Source organism: Glandiceps talaboti, chromosome 18 (assembly GCF_964340395.1).
Source record: "Glandiceps talaboti chromosome 18, keGlaTala1.1, whole genome shotgun sequence".
NCBI classification, from domain to species: Eukaryota; Metazoa; Hemichordata; class Enteropneusta; family Spengelidae; genus Glandiceps; species Glandiceps talaboti.
The window spans coordinates 18,027,623-18,046,186 of NC_135566.1; the positions used below are offsets into that span (position 1 = coordinate 18,027,623).

The 18,564-nt window shown below is 33.6% G+C and overlaps 1 protein-coding gene across 1 annotated transcript in view; it reads right to left on the bottom strand.

Moving 5' to 3' along the window:
* Nucleotides 1-16,082, bottom strand: part of LOC144449773 (nuclear hormone receptor E75-like) — a 32,198-nt gene extending 16,116 nt beyond the window's left edge. Inside the window, exons 1-3 of the mRNA XM_078140349.1 lie at nucleotides 15,947-16,082; nucleotides 10,426-10,553; nucleotides 9,837-9,981 (exon numbers count right to left, since the gene is read on the bottom strand). Of these exons, the coding sequence (XP_077996475.1) occupies nucleotides 9,837-9,981; nucleotides 10,426-10,553; nucleotides 15,947-16,082 (409 nt within the window). The remainder of the gene's footprint in view (nucleotides 1-9,836; nucleotides 9,982-10,425; nucleotides 10,554-15,946) is intronic.
* Between the last annotated feature and the right edge of the window lie 2,482 nt (nucleotides 16,083-18,564).

Consider the following 18,564-nt stretch of genomic DNA (forward strand, 5'->3'; position numbering starts at 1 on the left):
TGAGTGAATTTTTTACATCTCTTGTAGGAAAGAAAGCTATTAAGAATAATAGATGATAAATGCTCAATTTATATGTCTAAATACTTTGAATTTCTACCATCAAGGAGATAAATACATGTTCTAAATTTAGAAGATCTAGTTAGCTACCTAGATCAAAATCCTAAAACCAAAGTAGATAGTATGAAATCATTTTTAAAAGCATGCCTGCCCATTGCACAAAATAAGTCAACAATTCAAGTCATTTTTTGTACTAAATTACTACTACAGCTAAAATGACATAGGCTTGGTGTTTCACCCATGGGGACAGTACGTTTTTGACACAAAGATAGACATATTTCAACTCTAGACTAACAGTAAAAGAGAAATAATAAACACAACAGGATCCTTTGCTGAATCACACTGAATACTGATAAGTATTGCTATTGTTTCACAGTGCAGTAGAAACAGGCTTCTAATGAAAACATTACACATGGACTTGATGATTTTAATGGCTGCAATTGTTTATTTTCTAACTGATAATCAACATTTCAACTTGACTACTTCTACATCCCTGTAGTGTCCGCGGCACCTATGTAATTGTTTTTTTTACATCAGAAGTTGTCTGAGGGACACTGAGGAGGAGGGGGGGGGGGGGGGGGGGGGGGTCTGATAGGCATCCCTGAAAGGCCCACTTTGAACAATTTGTGTGTGAAAAATAGTTGTCTAACATAGCTGCATAGAAAAAGTTGGTGCAGAACAAACATATCCTCATAGCTTGATTCAATGGTAAGATAACACTAACATGAGAACCTGGGATTGAAACCCTGGTCTTTAAAAGTATAATTTCAAAGAACTTAGTAAGCTACAGTTACACAATTTTGGGGGTTATTTTTGCTGCATAGATACAAGTTGTTCTGAAGCATAAATATATTTTACCATTACGAACTATTGACAGGAATCAAACTCGGTATTCCTGCAGGCATAATATGAACGATTCTAATCAATAATACTATACAAACTAAATGTCGTGGGAATTAACCCTGACTTAATATGCTGTATATCTCAAAGTAAAACCAAAATAACATCAGACTGAAGACAATGACATCAGAGGCTGTCATGTATTGATGGGATTATAGCATACTAAATAAAGATTTTATGTAAACTTATAATGCTCAGCTAAGAAAAAGTATAACTTCAGCTTATGCCATGTCAATAAATAGGTCTATCATACAATTTACAGATGTTCTATTGCAATGTCTCACGGCAATATTATTTGTACCACTGCAATGTTTCACTGTAATGTTTCATTGCAATTATTTGTACCACTGCAGTGTTTGACTGCAATTATTTGTACTACAATGTTTTACTGTAATTATCTGTTCCAGCTGCAATGTTTCACAGTAATGCTTCACTGCAACTATCTGTTGCAGCTCCATATGTTTTACTGTAATTTTCCACTATAAATGTTATGGCTAATTGGTAAGAATAAATGGTGGCAATTCTACAAGACGTGGCATTAACTTCTATTGGACATTTTAAGGTGATAATGACAGACCCCCCCATGATGCACGAATGCTAAATCTAGAATTGGAGTAACTTCATGAGTGCGTGTGGTGCACGTTCTCTGGGGCTATGATGAGCGTATAAGCGAGCAAAAGTGCAGGACAAAACACAGCCATTAAAGTCATGTTTATTCAAAACAGCATATTTCATGAAAAATATGACTACATATACACGCTCACATGATTTTGTACACTAATTTGAATACAAGTACAAGTGTATGCAAATGTAATGTTTTCGGTTATCGCACTTCAATGTGAATACCACTAGAATGCACATTCACCAAGGCAAATATTTAATGGTACAACTATAGTTGGGGCAGGCTTTTTAGTTAGTTAGTTTGTTTGTTTGTTTGCTTGTTTGTTTGTTTGTTTGATTAATTTTTTTGGCTGAAAAACTTGAATCTTATAATATATTTTAAATGAGAGGCATATTGAGAAAATGGAATTTGCAAACCCGCTTCCTTGAATATCCTGAATAGTGCATCATGGGTAATACGGTGATAAATATGAATCAGTCAGGATTGTAAACAATACTGTTACATTGTTTGTAACCACAAATAATGTAGTCATGGTTACCATGACCATTGTAGGAGGTTTTAATACTCTATCAGATTAGGTATTACGATAACTACAGATAATCCCATAATCCTTTGTGTCTGAGCATGCTCAGTCTGGATTGCAAGTTCCCTATTGAGACATCATGCCTCTTTTGTTTATTTTGTTTGTTTGTTTCTTTCTTTCTTTCTTTCTTTCTTTCTTTCTTTCTCTCACTTTTTTTTAGCTCAAAAACTTGAATGGGTGAGAGCTCTATGATAAGGTCGGAAACACTTTGAATAACAAGTTATACAATTTGTATATACCTGGGTAGTAATATGGTATATAATTATGCTTAGCGTGGGAACTAAAAGTTGAGGAAAGAAACCTTTATTATGCCAGTAAGTGTACTAATGAAACCAAAAGCTGATTTGCAATGTCATTTCAACGCCCACTACAAAAGCTTAATTTAGGGTTTATGCAAGCTGCTCTAGAAAATTATGAACTGGCTGTTCATACTGTCGATATATTTGTGTTGAAGAAAAGTATTTTCAGATGCTTGCATGTAAGGCCGAAAAAATGTCTGTGATCACTTACATGGATGATCCCATTTTCAAATGAAAACATAGAGTTTTTCAAAACAATTCATTTCATTCAAATTGAGGCATCAAATGCAAATTGAAAACTCACCTTTTCACTCAGTGTTACAGTGTGTATTCTATCAGAACTACTTTTACAAACATTTTTTGAGATTTGTTTGATATGTCCTACTCGAAACCTGTTTTTGATCATTTTTAAATCATGCTTTTTACTACTTTTAAAAATGTTTTACCTTTGTTGAGATGATGTTTCTGCACAACTTTTGTTTTTACCTTTTTCAGCCATTTTTTAATAACTTTTTTTCGAGCAGTATTTTTGTTTTTTATTGTGTTTTTTTTTTCTTCTTCTGTGAAGTGCTTATGAGCACTGTTGTAGATTATATGGCGCTACACAAATGTTTATCATTCTTATTATATTTTTATTATTAAAATTTCGGCATCTTCGTGTAAACAAATGTTGGGCTAGTGAACTCTCAAAATGGCTTATTTGATTTCAGTAGGCCATTTCAGACTGCAAACTGGAAATTGAGAATACAGCACCCTTGCTCAAATTGAGGGTATCATCACCTCACATTTACCATTTCTTATCCCTCGGTATGCTGTAGAATTGTATTAAAATCAGGGATGTTTTTCAAATTGTTCAGACATCAGGCCTATTTCAATACAGATAAGTTGATCTTGGTTTTATGCTAATTTTACTTAATGGTGGGTGACAATTATTTTTACGCCTACATCTCCAATATGTGTGAGGTCATAATAGACACAGATTATACGCTATTTACAAGTACTCAAGTTTTTTCAGGTAGTGAGATATGACGTTTATAAGAAGTTATTTACGCAAATTCTTAGGCGCAAGGTCATACTGCTCAGGTGATATATTAGTATCTAGTTTAACAGTGACAAATTTGGTGGTGATCTTCTGAGAACATGGATTATGGATAGCAAATATGGCAATGTTAACCATTTTTGTCATACCAGACAATATACAATGTTAGTAGCAATGTTGGTACGATATTTTTGTAATATCAAATGATAAAATGTAGCAATGTTGGTAAAAATATTTTTGTTAAGCCTGACAGTGTATGTAATTTTGTTTATAGTCACCTGGTTTCGATTGTACATGTCTATGCCTATGACAATGTACACATGTAGATATGTGTTAAAATATACTTCATTCGTATATTAGTGGACAGCAAACAAAAATTCTGTACCTATAGTCAATTAAAGTGGCCATATTGATGAGGAATGGCTATTCATTTTGGATTTTTTTAATTTATAAAACTATTTTATCATGGCTTCCTACTTGAAAAATCAGTGTGAAACAACATAGACCAAGTCCTTGTTTGTAACTTAATAAATTGCAAAAGACTGATAATTGTGTAAAATGTTTGTTAGTGTATGTATAATAACAAACTTTTTTTTTTACACATTTTTAGTTTTTTGCAATGTATTGAGTCAGGCCCTGAAGGTCTTGAAATGGGTTTGCCACAAATACTTGTCTCTGATTTAATTGCAAATATTGAAATACAGTGTGTTTTATAACAGTTACGTTCTGAAATACATGGTATGGTCCTACGTCCCACAACAATGTAACCTCGTTAGCTGATCTACTGGAGACACACCTTACAAGTTGTTTGGACCTCAGCTAATTACCACCAATAGAAATATGCACCTGCACCTCCATATGGCATAGAAAAACTAGGTCTTCTTATTGGATAAAAATTGAGAATATTAATGCGACATATTTCTCTTGGGTCTTATTTTTATCATTACACAATTGTAACAGAATATATAATGTCATCATAAAAGCATGTCACGACTGTTGAACGCTGACTTTTTCCAGAGAAGTCATGAACTACAATTCCCATTTGTTATATAGTCCAGCTAGTAATAGTTGACAAATCCTGATCACTACTTCGCCAAAGCCTAAACACAGATCACGACATAAAACAGACTGTAACTTTTATTGATCCAGGTGTTAAGATTTGAAACTTTGTCTTAAAAATGGTCAATCAATTGCCAATGAGCAGCATTCTAAGTTCCTTACTGTTAATAAGTGGTGCAAAAGCTATTCTGCTCAACCATCGACATGCCTTAATACAAAACATTTCACCATAAATACCAAATGTATGCAATTATCAATTATATGTCATTCCTTTCATCTTTTTATTCACACATGTTGTTGTACTTTCTTGTAAATAAACAACTTACTTGTACCAACAATATCATGAATGTACTTTACTCATACCATTGCCATGTTTCCTATTTCTTTCTCAAACACTAACATATCGAACATTATTCCTCCTGCCCACATCAGACTTCCATTATTTCTATGCAACTGCACGTTAAAACAAACCTCCAAATAACATCTTTTAGAGTAGAACAAGTGCACATATAGCCTTGGTTACCCAGACTCTCACTGTTAGGGGCTCTTCTACGAGACCACCCAGATGATCAAGCGTGTGGGGAAACAACATTCCAACTCGCCCCGCACCGAAAGTCACACAGTACATTTCTTTCAAGTCATGAAAAATGGGCTTACAAGGCATGTTTGTCGTACTTAAGATGTATCAAATCACATCGTTTCATTTTCGAAAAACATACTAAAGGTTTTTTATATTTGAAATCCAATACAAATACTTACATGCATACAATTCATATGGCTAGTTACTCACTTAGCTTGCTACCATACACAGCATCATAGCAACTGCTCAAATATTTCACCTTCTACATTCATGACTCGTATATTTAATTCATAAAAAGACACTATCAGACAGAGAAAATTCCCTCTCCCCTTCAAGCTAAATTTATTAAAACACAATAAATATTAATATCTATGCACTATTGCAAATGACCTTTACAGTCTTCCTTTGCCTCCCTTTTAGAGCATATTAAGACCTAAATTACATACCTAATGGTCTCAACATTTCAACCTGCATCCTGAACTTACAGACACATGTACACATCCATATAGACTTTGACTGATAACTAGACATTCAACTAATCATCCCCTTAAAAATGTACTTTTGAGAAAGTAGATAGCATGTATATAATTGCATCACTGGAGCCTTTTTTTATAATCCATCTTCATCTGCGACAGAACAGTGCAGTTAATCTGAAGATGAATCAATAGGACGCCTATACATCGCCATGACATCAGAATACAAAGGTTTTAGAGGGACAAACTTACACGAGATCTTACTTTTATGATCACCAAATTATCAAGATATGTTAACAGTATTACATAGGATGAAGTGAACGAATGAGAATATTTTATTAATCAGTCTAACATCTTTCTTTCTTTTCTCAAAATTCATCATCTTCAGTTTTCCTTTGGGTAGATGTTTAAAATATAGGACTTAAATTCACAATTATTTCTCGATGCCAATGAACAGAGGCAGACACACGAAATAGTGTAGGTCTCAGAGGGTTCAATTAGAGTACACAGAAGTCACATCTGTATTGGAGATTTCTGTTCTGTGATGTTAAATAGAGATGTAAGTATGATGAAGCCATACTGCGTACTTGGTTAAAGTTAACGCATTCAATTTTATCAATGAAGACTTCAATATCATATACTTCTTGTCTGCCCTTGGGAGTGAATTCAGCCTCAGATTTAAGGTCGAGTGATTTTATACAACCATTACAAACCACTTGAGTAATAATCTGACTTCAACCACCTTTTCTCCTTCCGGCTAAACGGAAACATTTTCCTGTTTGCTTCAGAATTCTGTTTTGTATTTTGAAGACTGGCTATCAATGTTTTATTCCATTCATAGTGCAAAACATTTTGAACCCAAGAAAAAGAATATGAGTCTAAATGAAATCATTTTTACGATTTTCTGGGGTTTTTTCAAAAGATAGGTTATCGAAAGCTATTATATTTTATGCCTTTACTTGCACAAAATATTTTGTACTCCAGAAATAAAATAATCCTTTGGAAATAAAACCTTTTTTTTTTAAAAATAGCACCCAATTTTCTGTTTTATATGTTAAGGATAGTTTACTTTTTATCAAAAACTATTACATTTTACTTCATTATTTGTGCAAAACATTTTGTACTCAAGAAATCAAAGAGACCATTGAAATCAAATCATTTTTTGAGATTGGAATCAGATTTCCTGCTCAGTATTTTGAAAGATAGGCTATCAAATTCCTGTATTTGTGCAAAACATTTTGTATTCCAGATTCAATCAGTGTATTATAGACATTCTCGCAAACCAGAGGTGATATTTGCACACATCAAGTTAATCAGTGCTGAACTGTGTGTCTCACTCAAGGTATAGCTGCATCCCTTCCATACAAATCAATAAAAGGGGAACACCACTCCAGAATATAGAGACATTTCAATAAACTATGGGTTCTGGAGATTCATTTCAGGAGAGTGTATATCACCTACAATTACTTGCAATTCAGAGAAACACCAGGTTGATCTTTATTTCCTGGAGTGGTGTTCCCCTTTAACCTACGGTAATAAATCTTCATTACTCTATATGTACATACACTAACAGTGGGTTATTGTTGACAAGACTGAAGTGTACAGTCGAACATTTCAGGTAGCAAATTTCAAGAGTTTCGTGTTTCAGGAAGTAAAGTTTAATTTGCTACTAACAACGGCTTACCAATTCAATAAACACATTTCATTCATTTAGGGGGGAGGGGGTTTGGCATCAACTCAATGTAATTGCTAAACTTCATTTTCGCACTTCTAACCAAATTTCAAAAACTTTCATGCCTTCTGTGTGTACTATACTGAGATAAACAGTTTACATTCACATCTTTTGAAGACCGTTTTTGCAAAATTTATATGTCAACAGATGTTGAGGAAAAAATCCATTTCATTTCAGTTTGCCCCCTGTACCACAATCTAAGGCAAAAATAGTTACCACAGTGGTCATATAGACAACCTACTATAGAAATATTGTATGCGCTCATGTCATGTAATAAGAATTTTGTAATATTCAACTGGCAATTTTTGTATACAAATCTCTCAAGTTAAGAAATGAGTGTATTTAAATTATGTAGTTATTTCATTCATGTATGAATAATTATTTTACTTTTCTCTCTCTATGCTGTAACCATAATTATATTTCTTTTGCTTGTTTTTTGTAAATGTGCGATTTGGGCCAATGGTCTTTAAGAGCAATAAATATTATATATATACTGAGATGTTGATTAAAATGTACTGCTAATGTGACACACAGTGCTGGGTTTCCGGTTAGTATTTTCATGTGTAAATTTACCATACGTTTTAAGTTGTATCGACCATAGTAGTTTGATCGCTACCATTTTCTCAATGGTTATACATACACCATATATAAACATGTCGACGTTGAACTTGTGAACATTCGTATACTAAGGGGAGGACGTTTTCGTCTAAATGAACAAAAGTTCGTTTAAGCTTGAGTGACATTGTGCAATATAAGGTCTTCATATAACTGCATCATAATCCCCCTCTCCCTCCCCTTTCAAGTGCCCATGATCTACTGTATATCCAAATCTTCTTTGACATCAGACTATTGTAATCTGTCACAACAATTTTCACGAAAATGAAACAAATCCTTCGCATTCTCATCCTCATCCTCATCCTCAATCACAGCAATTTGCACAAATCCTTCTCACTCCAAATGCTAAAATGTTAAAGCCTCTTATCCATCACATCTATTTTTTAGGATGTCTAATGAACAGAATTAAGACTTCATTCATTTTGTAATTTTGTACCTTCATTTTGTCATCTCATGTGCAATCATGCAAGATATTTTTCGACTAAAGAATAGATAGCATAAGTTGACTTCCATTGTCAATAAGCAATCCATTTCTGATAATTGGAAATCAATTGCTATTCAGGCGATGCCTTAATCTCCCTGTTTTCAGCCTTGTGTGCATGTATCAAGTGTACTTCTGGGAATTACACAAAGTATGAGTTCTTAAGCTAAGAATCATGGATGTTGTGCATTATGAATTCTACCATTTTTTTAGGCCTGATAAACATAAAATTTTGTATGTTATGAAAATTAAAAGTCAGTCTAACAAACTTGAACCACACTTTAAATTGAATGTGTCTCACAAGAATGAACTTCCAGGGTTCATAGTTACCAATGGAAAAGTCTACTCATAGAGTCATAAAATTACTAGGAGGCGATTGCGAATCACATTTTTCATCGACATCTTGTCAGCAGCATAAGAGGTGTATACTGGCTACACTGTATGACTATTGTATGGGCAAGTGTGTAATGTTTTTACAAATATATTATATGAGACGCACTACTCTAATTTGCAGTTGGCATTTAAAGTTGACAAAATATCCCCAGTGGTTTTCAATTTTTTTTTACGTTTAATAGTCAAAGAAGGGAGAATTTCCTCAGGAATAAGTTGATAGGTACAATGTAAGGAGAAAGCATTCATGTTGGCCCCAATAAAACATGGCAGTCATTATTGTCTGTTGTTGTTGTTCATGAACTGCATGTGTACCAATCACCAAAGTAGACCAACTATCAGTTGGAGACAAAAATAAATTAAGTTTATATTAAAGTCATAAACCCTTTCATGTTTGCGCTTCTATAAAATTAATTTGATAATACAGAATAAAACCATTATCTCAGTTTTCTTCTTTGGTGTCCACTTACTATGGTTAAGCTTTACCTCAGTAATCAGTACGCTGAGACAGTCTCCGGGAAGGACGAGACTGCTCGGCAGCGACATCCAAAGTGTACACTGCTGAGTAAATTGTTCAAATTGGGACTGACATTACAGATGGGGTTTCACAGATGTATTTTGCCCTTCACTATTTATTTTGCTGCATAAAATGTTTTGAGATGCATCTCTTGCAATAATCTATTAAATGCAGCTTGCGGTATAAGAATTAAAAAACTCCCATCACATGTACATGTACCTTCAAACATCAATTATGTAAATCATTCATTTATCCAAAAATACTCATTAAATATCAATACACCACCCTGAAGGATTTTTTGTGTAAGTGTCAATGTTGTTGAAGTAATTTGATTTTAATATATCACATGTTTCCTAAGATAGATTAATGTATTATTATTTTATTTCCACTAAATAAACTAAAATGATGTTACGCACCATTGATATGTGAGTTCACAGTATTTCCTTCACCCCTTTGATCCTTATTTAATAAACATTTTCTAGTACTTACAGTGAATGGACATGCCGACAGCAAGACATTTCTTGTATCTGCACTCCGGACATCGTCCCCTTGTATTTTTTCTGATGGAGCATTCTCCCCCCTTCTGGCATTTTACAATAATATTCTTCTGTGCTATACACCTCCTAAAGAATCCCTACAAGAGAAAAGAAGAGAGAGACAAAGTCAGATGTGAAAGTGTTCCTTTTGGGATTAAGTGTAATAAGAGAAGGGTAGATAACATTGCTGTTCATGAGAAGAGTTGATTAGGGCAATTGCTACGTTTTCTTGACATAGTAATATATTTTGAACAAAAACTAATATAAAATAGTGCAAGAATAAATGCTCATGGACTCTGGGTCAATACGTAGTAATGACTATTTCTGCTCACAATGTCAAAATATTTTTTAAAGTAAATCCCAAATTTTTGCTGACATCTGATATTCCTTACCAATTAAAAATACTTTTTTGTTTTTAAACTGACGAATAGCTATACCCATCAATAATATGAAGTTTTTACACAAGAAACTTCAACAGCTAAATTAATAGTGCCAATGGTATTGTAGCACAACTGATGATTATTTTAAGACTTTCAGCTTACCTTACATCCTTCACATGAAACCACACCATAATGAATACCGGATGATGTGTCACCACAAACTCGACACGTTGGTAAACACGGACTCTTCTTACAACTACTAGTAACAATTGTTGATTTACAGTCATCAACTGCAATAAAAACGAAAAAAGTTTGTAAAACGACATATCTTACATGAAAATCAAGTTGAACATGTTCTAACAAAAAATGAGTATGACCTTTATTTTCTGGGCATTCGACACCACAACATTCAGTTGTTGTTGTAGGAAATAATGCCCTCTAAATAAAAAAATATATATGCATGTTGAACATCCAAATTGAAAATAGCATAGAGTGTGAATGGAATAGTTTACTCTTTCAAAATTCTGCATTGCTTCATACATGCATGAGGGACATACATGAAGTCATTCTTCCCATTTTTATTAAAGACAGTTTGATTTTCCTTTCATTTTGAACAACACAATAATTTCTTAAATCAGACCAAAGTTGAAACAACATTCCGTAAAACATAACTAAAAGATATTATTGTGAATGACTTTATTTCTATACTGGAATTTATAGTACTTCAGGACGTGAATCTGTGTGAATAATTTTTCTGTGGAAAGAACTCCGCTAAACATGATTAACAGAACTTGGCTGGTCGAATGATTCAGATGATTAGTTTTTTACTGTGATGTCTAATTTCCCAGGTTCAACTGTCCACCAAAATAAAGTGTACCAGATAAGTCCTAAAATGCTCTCCTGCCAAACTTTTCAAGCAACAACTTGAAATACGTATACTCACAATATGACAGTGATATTACAATTACAACAGCAGTGGGAGCTATAAGTACACAAATCATGAATAAATAAAAAGCTGAAAGTCTTGTAATGTCTCCAAGATTTACATCTCGCCTTTTAGTATACACTGACTTAATGGATTTCTAAGGATTTGGCGATTTCCTCACTGGATCTACTGCATGAACATTTAGTAAACCCTGGGGAATGCATCCACATGGTCATGTATTTGCCAGAGGCAAAAATATATACTGTACTATCAACACTGTCCAGTAAATACATAATCACGTCTCCCAAAGATACTTGTTCTAATATGTTTGTGTAATCCACACATAACACCTTCAAAGACACATCTAGTATAGTATTAGTAGTCTCTCCCTGGTATCTATGAGTTTCGCAGTACCTACGTCAGAAAAGCATCTATCGAAAAACCTTTTTCCTTCGTAACTTAATTTTAAATGAATCTTTTCTTGAAGTTTGGAATACAATACAAGTATAAGGCAGATTCCTGGCTTTTCTACGGTTTAAAGACATCTTTTCGGGGGATTTCAAATTTCTACAGCATCTTTTCTTAACATTCATCATACAAATTTCTGACCAAGTTCAATGTATCATGGCATCTCTTTGAAATTTAGAATACCATTCAATCATTTTGAAGCAAATTCCTGACTTGTTTCCTGAGTGAACCATTTACTTTAAGCTGTTATCATGCTTCTAAGTCATTCAGCTAGTTATGGAATTTATATCGTGGTCATTCTACATCAAGACAACATGTGTCTATATGACATCAACGCTTGTCCATATCAATGGTTCCGCTGTGCTCAAAGCATGAAGCAAAATGTTCAAAATCACCATAATTATTGTCTCCACTATTATATTATTCTCCAATACTTTTCTTAATTCAGCTGGAAAATACCTACGACCTTAAGGGTTTTGTAACCAGTCATCTTGTGACTTGTGTGACAAGGCCCCTTAGGTCACTCATTTTTTCCAAGCTGAACGAAGAAAATTTTGGGGGAATAATAATATCTAACTATTTACGCAACATGCATCAAAAAGCTGAGGTGACTGTAACATAAGTATTATTTTTTCAATTAGACAACCAACAATATATAACAAGAAATTGTTCAATAGTAATAATTTAAAAGACATTTTACATAGTAATTAGAGGTTTGGTTTCACCCAAGTACAGTAATAGGTTCAAATCATGATAACATAGGGGGCACTGATTGGGTGTGACCCCAAAAAATGAATTTGATTGGATTTATTGTACAATACAAATGTTCTTGGTTTGTTTTTCTTTTCAATGTAACATTTTGCCTTTGTCACTTTTGTGCTTGATGCTTCATTTTTCAGTCTTGCCTTTTTAAGTTTTGAGCTAATCTGATTTTTTCAGAATGTTTAGTACATGTATGTATGTTGTCATAGTAATAGTTGTTGTTGTTGTTGTTGTTGTTGTTGTTGTTGTTGTTCTTATATCTGATATTGTGTTTGTTTGTACATCCTGCGACAGGTTTCATTGGGAGAACAATGTTATCCAATGAAATGAAGTCAGCATATGAAAGATTAATTTTTGAAAAAATATGTGTACCGCTACACAAATATGTTTATGAACAGTTGAATAAATACTAATCACTGATGTGAGATATTACGTCACTATAAAAACCTACCAAAAGATTCACAAAATATTCCAGTTCCAGCAAGAGCAGCTTTGAATCAATGCGCTGTAATTCATACAGTACAAGAAAATAAAATACACCTTGCAGCTATTCACACTTTTAAAGCTTGCATAAAAATGACAAGTTTTAATCTACTTTAACAACACCTTCTAATATGTCACCCTCACTTGTTGACATTTAGAATATATATATATATATTATCAATACATTGATTAGTGAAGGAGAATCAATGTATGTCTATTCCAAAAACCTCTTAACTTATAAAGGATGCTGCTTACAATTTCTACCCTCATTTCTCTCCTTCTACATTTTCACTATTAGCAAAGTTTATTCCAAAGATACTTTACAGCTTCACTAGCCACAACTGGAATTTTCTTTTTTTTTCACAACAGATTTGGTCAATGTAATGCCGACACATACATATCGTACACCCTGCACAATTCTTACAAACATATTTTGAGATTTGTCTTACATGTCTATCTAAGTCGAAACCCGTTTTTCATCATTTTTTAAATCGTTGTTATTGTTATTTACTCTTTTAAAGCTTGTCACCTTTGTTGAGCCAATGTTTCTGCACTACTCTTGTTTTTGCTTTTTTTCCCTGCCTTTTTAGAAAATTTCTTCATGCAGTGCTTTTTGTTTTATTCATATTTTTTCTTCTGTCAAGCACCTATGAGCGCTGTCGTGGATAGATGGTGCTATATTAATGTTTCAGTATTAGTAGTATCATTATTTGAATCAAGGTGTAGGGAAACATATCTGAGTAGCCATACACACTGTGATACCATGAATCCAATCAAATTGATTATGAACCCCACACCCAAAAATCAATGACCTAATGCAATCGTGATTTCAACCTGTCACTATTGTACTGCATGGATAAATTCAACCTCTAATTAATACCTAATTGTAACAATTTTCAGTGAATATGGTGGTTTTCTGATCACATCAAGCCTTCATAGAATACATAGACCCCACCCTCCCCCCCTAGCCCTACCCCCTCCCCCGCTAACTCGTTGTTGTAAGGCAAAGTTATTCTGCAATTTACAGTTTTACCTTGAAAATGGAATTTATGGTCAGACATCCATCTAAATAGTAAGGATATATCTTTAACAATGTGTACACATTTATATGGTGTTACTGGGAAATAAGCTTCCAAATAAACTGCCAAACAATTTACTATTTGACATTGAAGATGAAGGTCAAGGTGTTGTAACCTCTATACCAGTATATATAGGTGTAGACACTTGAATGATGTCTCTAGATACAAAATTTAATAATTCACCATACTGGTATGTGTTCATTGTATATAAACATCGCAATGTCCCGAGATGACTTCCTGTTAAATCATTGTATATATATCTGCTTAATAACACACAATTGAAGTGACCATGGAATAACTAATTGTCACATAATCCTTAGCTCGAGCAGACTTTCCCGACGGTGACCATAAATGATACAAAATTCCACTGAGCAACAAATAATTTGCCTGCGTGTTTACAATACATTTAGCCAACTTTTTATCATTTGGTAAATCCCCACTTGTTAAGGACTTAATCATCGGAATTAAATGACTGCCACTATTCTGTAATTACGAAATTAAAAGGGTGAAAAGGGTGATGATCGATATAATGCTCCAAGGCAAAAGTCATACAAGTAACCATACTTTAATTTCCATAATTCATCATTTTTCCATAACTTGATCAAATCATAAAAATTACTACAGATATTAGAAACATATCTACAGTTTGATTACAGGTAGTTGAACCTACTTTCCATTCCTGCAGAGAGTTCCCATTAAAGTACAAAATGTCTCACTGATTTCAATTACAGACAAGGTATTATGGACATGGACTATGGACTTTACTGACTGCATCACATGCTGAGATTTCTTGTTTTCCACTCTAGGGGTATGTCAACTAGTTATGTACTCCATCATATACCTTTAAAGTGGGGCTTTTTCCATGTGTCATGGACTGAGAAAGCAATGTTTGTATGCTCCAAAGGAACCATGTATTAATGCAAGGCTGTACAACACTGTTGTACTAAGATTAGGATGAGAAAATGAAGTCTTGGGTGGTTTAGCAGAGTTTAATATGTCTATAGAAGAAGTTTGTCGTGAGCAAATCTACATGAGTAAACCTTATTTTAAAATCCTTGTGACTCCACTGATAATAAGATGGCACTCAATCTGAAATTGTGGGATTGAATTATTTTAAAGGCCTGTTTTATCAAGTATTAAACATTAGGTGTGAAAAACAGTTGTCTGACAAAGCTATAGACAAGTTTAGTCCAGAACAAAAGAATAATCCCATGCAATCTGTATGGCTCTAATGATAAGATATCACTAATGTGAGAACCTGGGACTGAAACCTTGGCCTTTAAGTTCATTTCAGATTATATAATATAAGAATAGGACTTATGTTTATGTGAAAAAGGTTGTATGAAAAAAGTTTATTGAGAAGAAGAACGATCCGTTCAATCTTTAATGGCTCAATTTTCGAGAACACAAGATCCAAACATTGGGTTTTAACTTACCGATGCTGTTTAACAGAACAATATTTGTGCACTTTAAAAATTCATTTTGATTGATTGATTGATTGATTGATTGATTGATTGATTGATTGATTGATTGATTGATTGATCGATTGATCGATTGATCGATTGATCGATTGATCGATTGATTGATTGATTGACTGACTGACTGATTGGATGGATTGGACTAATTGATTGATTGATTGATTGATTGATTGATTGATTGATTGATTGATTGATTGATTGATTGATTGACTAACTGATTGGATGGATTGGACTGATTGATTGATTGATTGATTGGTTGGTGGATTGATGGATTGATAGATAGAATTCAACCTTGATTTTTTAGACAAGTGAGTATATACTTACTATTATCTATTTATTCATCAATTATTGACTTTTTTGACTTCCAAATAAGATTGCTGACAAATATAGCAATCAGGCTTTCACGTGTGACCTATATTTGCCAAGGATAATTAAAGCAACAATTGCTGTGCATCAAGACACATACTAGATTTAGTAACCAAACTTACCTTCAACTTGTAAATCAGCATCACAAAGATCAAAGAAAGTTGATCTTTCATTATTGGAATCGCTACAGTAATCCCCTGGGCTGTCACTACCCAGGCTCATACTACTGGTGACTCCACATGACCCAAGGTCATCCATAATACTGTCGAGGTCAAAGAAACTGTCATCCATTTTGACTTGTGGCTATGTGAAGTTTGGCAAGATGGTCTGGATGAAATAAGTAAAAGGATCTCTGCCTGGCTTCATGCAAATTGCTTTTCAATGGCAATTCTGAAATGGAAAAAAAAATGTACACTTTGAGTATCTTTCTAATATAGCTACTCAATTCTATATATTCAATGAAAACAGCAAATTCTTTAAAATGAAAACTGTATGAATTTGAATATTAATATTAATCACTATAGTATTCCCTTCATTATTGAAATCTATATGCTGGTTGCTCAATTTTAATGTTTTGGAGACATTCAAATTATAAATGCTAATTCTGAGGGTCACATAGATTGTATACTCGCTAGTCAAGTCATATTACTGGTAGATAAAATGAAGCACAGAGATAATAGCATGGTGATCAAGACAAATGTTATGCGAGTATCTAACTATTACTGATTTAATCATAAAGCCTTTTGGCCTTTCATATTTCTATATATAAATGACAAACCATTTTAAATCCAAATTATTACCCTTTTACCCTTTTTCCCTTAGACCTACAAAAAAAAAATTGTTTGGTTCCGGTTACCCAACCCCACCTACTCTTTCACTGCCACCCCTAAACTTTTTTTTTTACATATTTGAGAAAACATATACATATATATATATATTAAAAAATAAAAATAAAAAATCCATCTACCCATCTACTCTAAAATTGAGTGTAATTGGAACCACACAATTGTTTTCTTCTGGCCTTATGTATCATTATTACACATGTACCAGAGATTACTTGCACCGATGGATGTGCATACTAGTGGTATTTGCACTGCAGTGCAATAAGAAAACATTATTGTATACCTGCATGCAAATGATATGCAAATAAGGAAGCGATCGTTTTCTTGTTTCAGATATAAATATATGGAATGTTACAGAACCTTATGACATACGAATGTCATTGTGGATACTTGGGTTGTGTTTTGTAATTCACAACAGCCAGAGAATACCACAAGCACTCATGCAAATACCGACTACACCATGTTAGCATTAATTCACACATAATGTAGTTCTGTCATATTCTGTAATAATCTGATAATTTACACAAGGACATAACTTCCACAGCAGTGTTCACCATTAATCCTACGAGTGGATTAAAAGGAATATATTATCCTACTTCAGTAAATCAAGTGCCTCTTTAGAGCATTATCTCAAAACCCTGCTCAATGCCATGTACATATTTATGATGTTCTTCCATTTTCAAGTGTGCTATTAAACAGCTGACCATCATTCTATTGCACGTACATGTATTTGATGACAAAAAATAACTCATCAGCCTTGAATCAGATAGTATGTGTATGATAAAGAGGAAGGCTTATAAAAGGCACAGAGTATTCAACACTCACGAGAAGATAGTGTCTTCACATTTTTTAATAGACTTTAAAGAAATGTGAATAGTTCCGTTCTAAGTTTAAAATATTCCAGTATTTGGGCAGCCATACTTTCATGATCCAACGACCCCTATATTATGATTATCACTTATTGCTGAAATTCAGGAGCTCTAATAATATAAATATGGTAAAACTAAACATTTTCCTCCCCCCTCCCTCTAAAAAGTCCTTCGTGAGATTTACATTATTAAAGTCAAGGTAACAACCCTATTTTATCTATCTACGTACTTTCATTGCTCAATCAAATGAAATCATGTACTCATGTACCCACAATTTTTAAGATGTTACGATGAGGACTATAGAATTAAGAGTGGGTTACTACTACTACAGTGATATTGTTGTAACTATATGTTACAGCCAATATATCAGCAGGACTACAGCCTTCATTATCAACTCAAGTATTCAATTTTTGTCTTAAAAAGTCCTTTGTGAGATTTGCATTAACGCGAGGTAACAACCCTATTTTATCTATCTACTTTCATTGCACAATCAAATGAAATCAGTACTCATGTCTTCAGATAGACCCTTCTCAGGAAGCATTACACAAACCACAATGTCCCATGATGAAACCATAGCTACCAAGAGCTCTTACAAAGTAAGGGGCTAATTTTCAAGTGTCTCGAGCCAACATTTTCACAAACATATGTATGTCTGCTGTTATCCATAAGGCAACATAGAACCAGTGCAAGAACAATACAAGGGGCGAAAAGTTAAAATTTGGTGTTTCCTTGCAATCGTGAGAAATTTGCATGGTGTTATATGATGACAGGACTTTCCAGAAGATGAACAAACGTTTATGAAAATACCTGTATGTCCTGGAGTGGTACATGTTCTTCTTAATACATCATAATAGCTTATATAAAGTCAGTACCAAAATCATTTCTGTGAATTGATTTTGTGAGGTGGGAATCCTATAAATCACACAATAACACCATATTGTATGAAATGCCAATCCCTGAATAGATCTACACATGAGATACCACCTGGACAGATATAATAAATTCTCACAAGAATCATTTTTTCCCTTT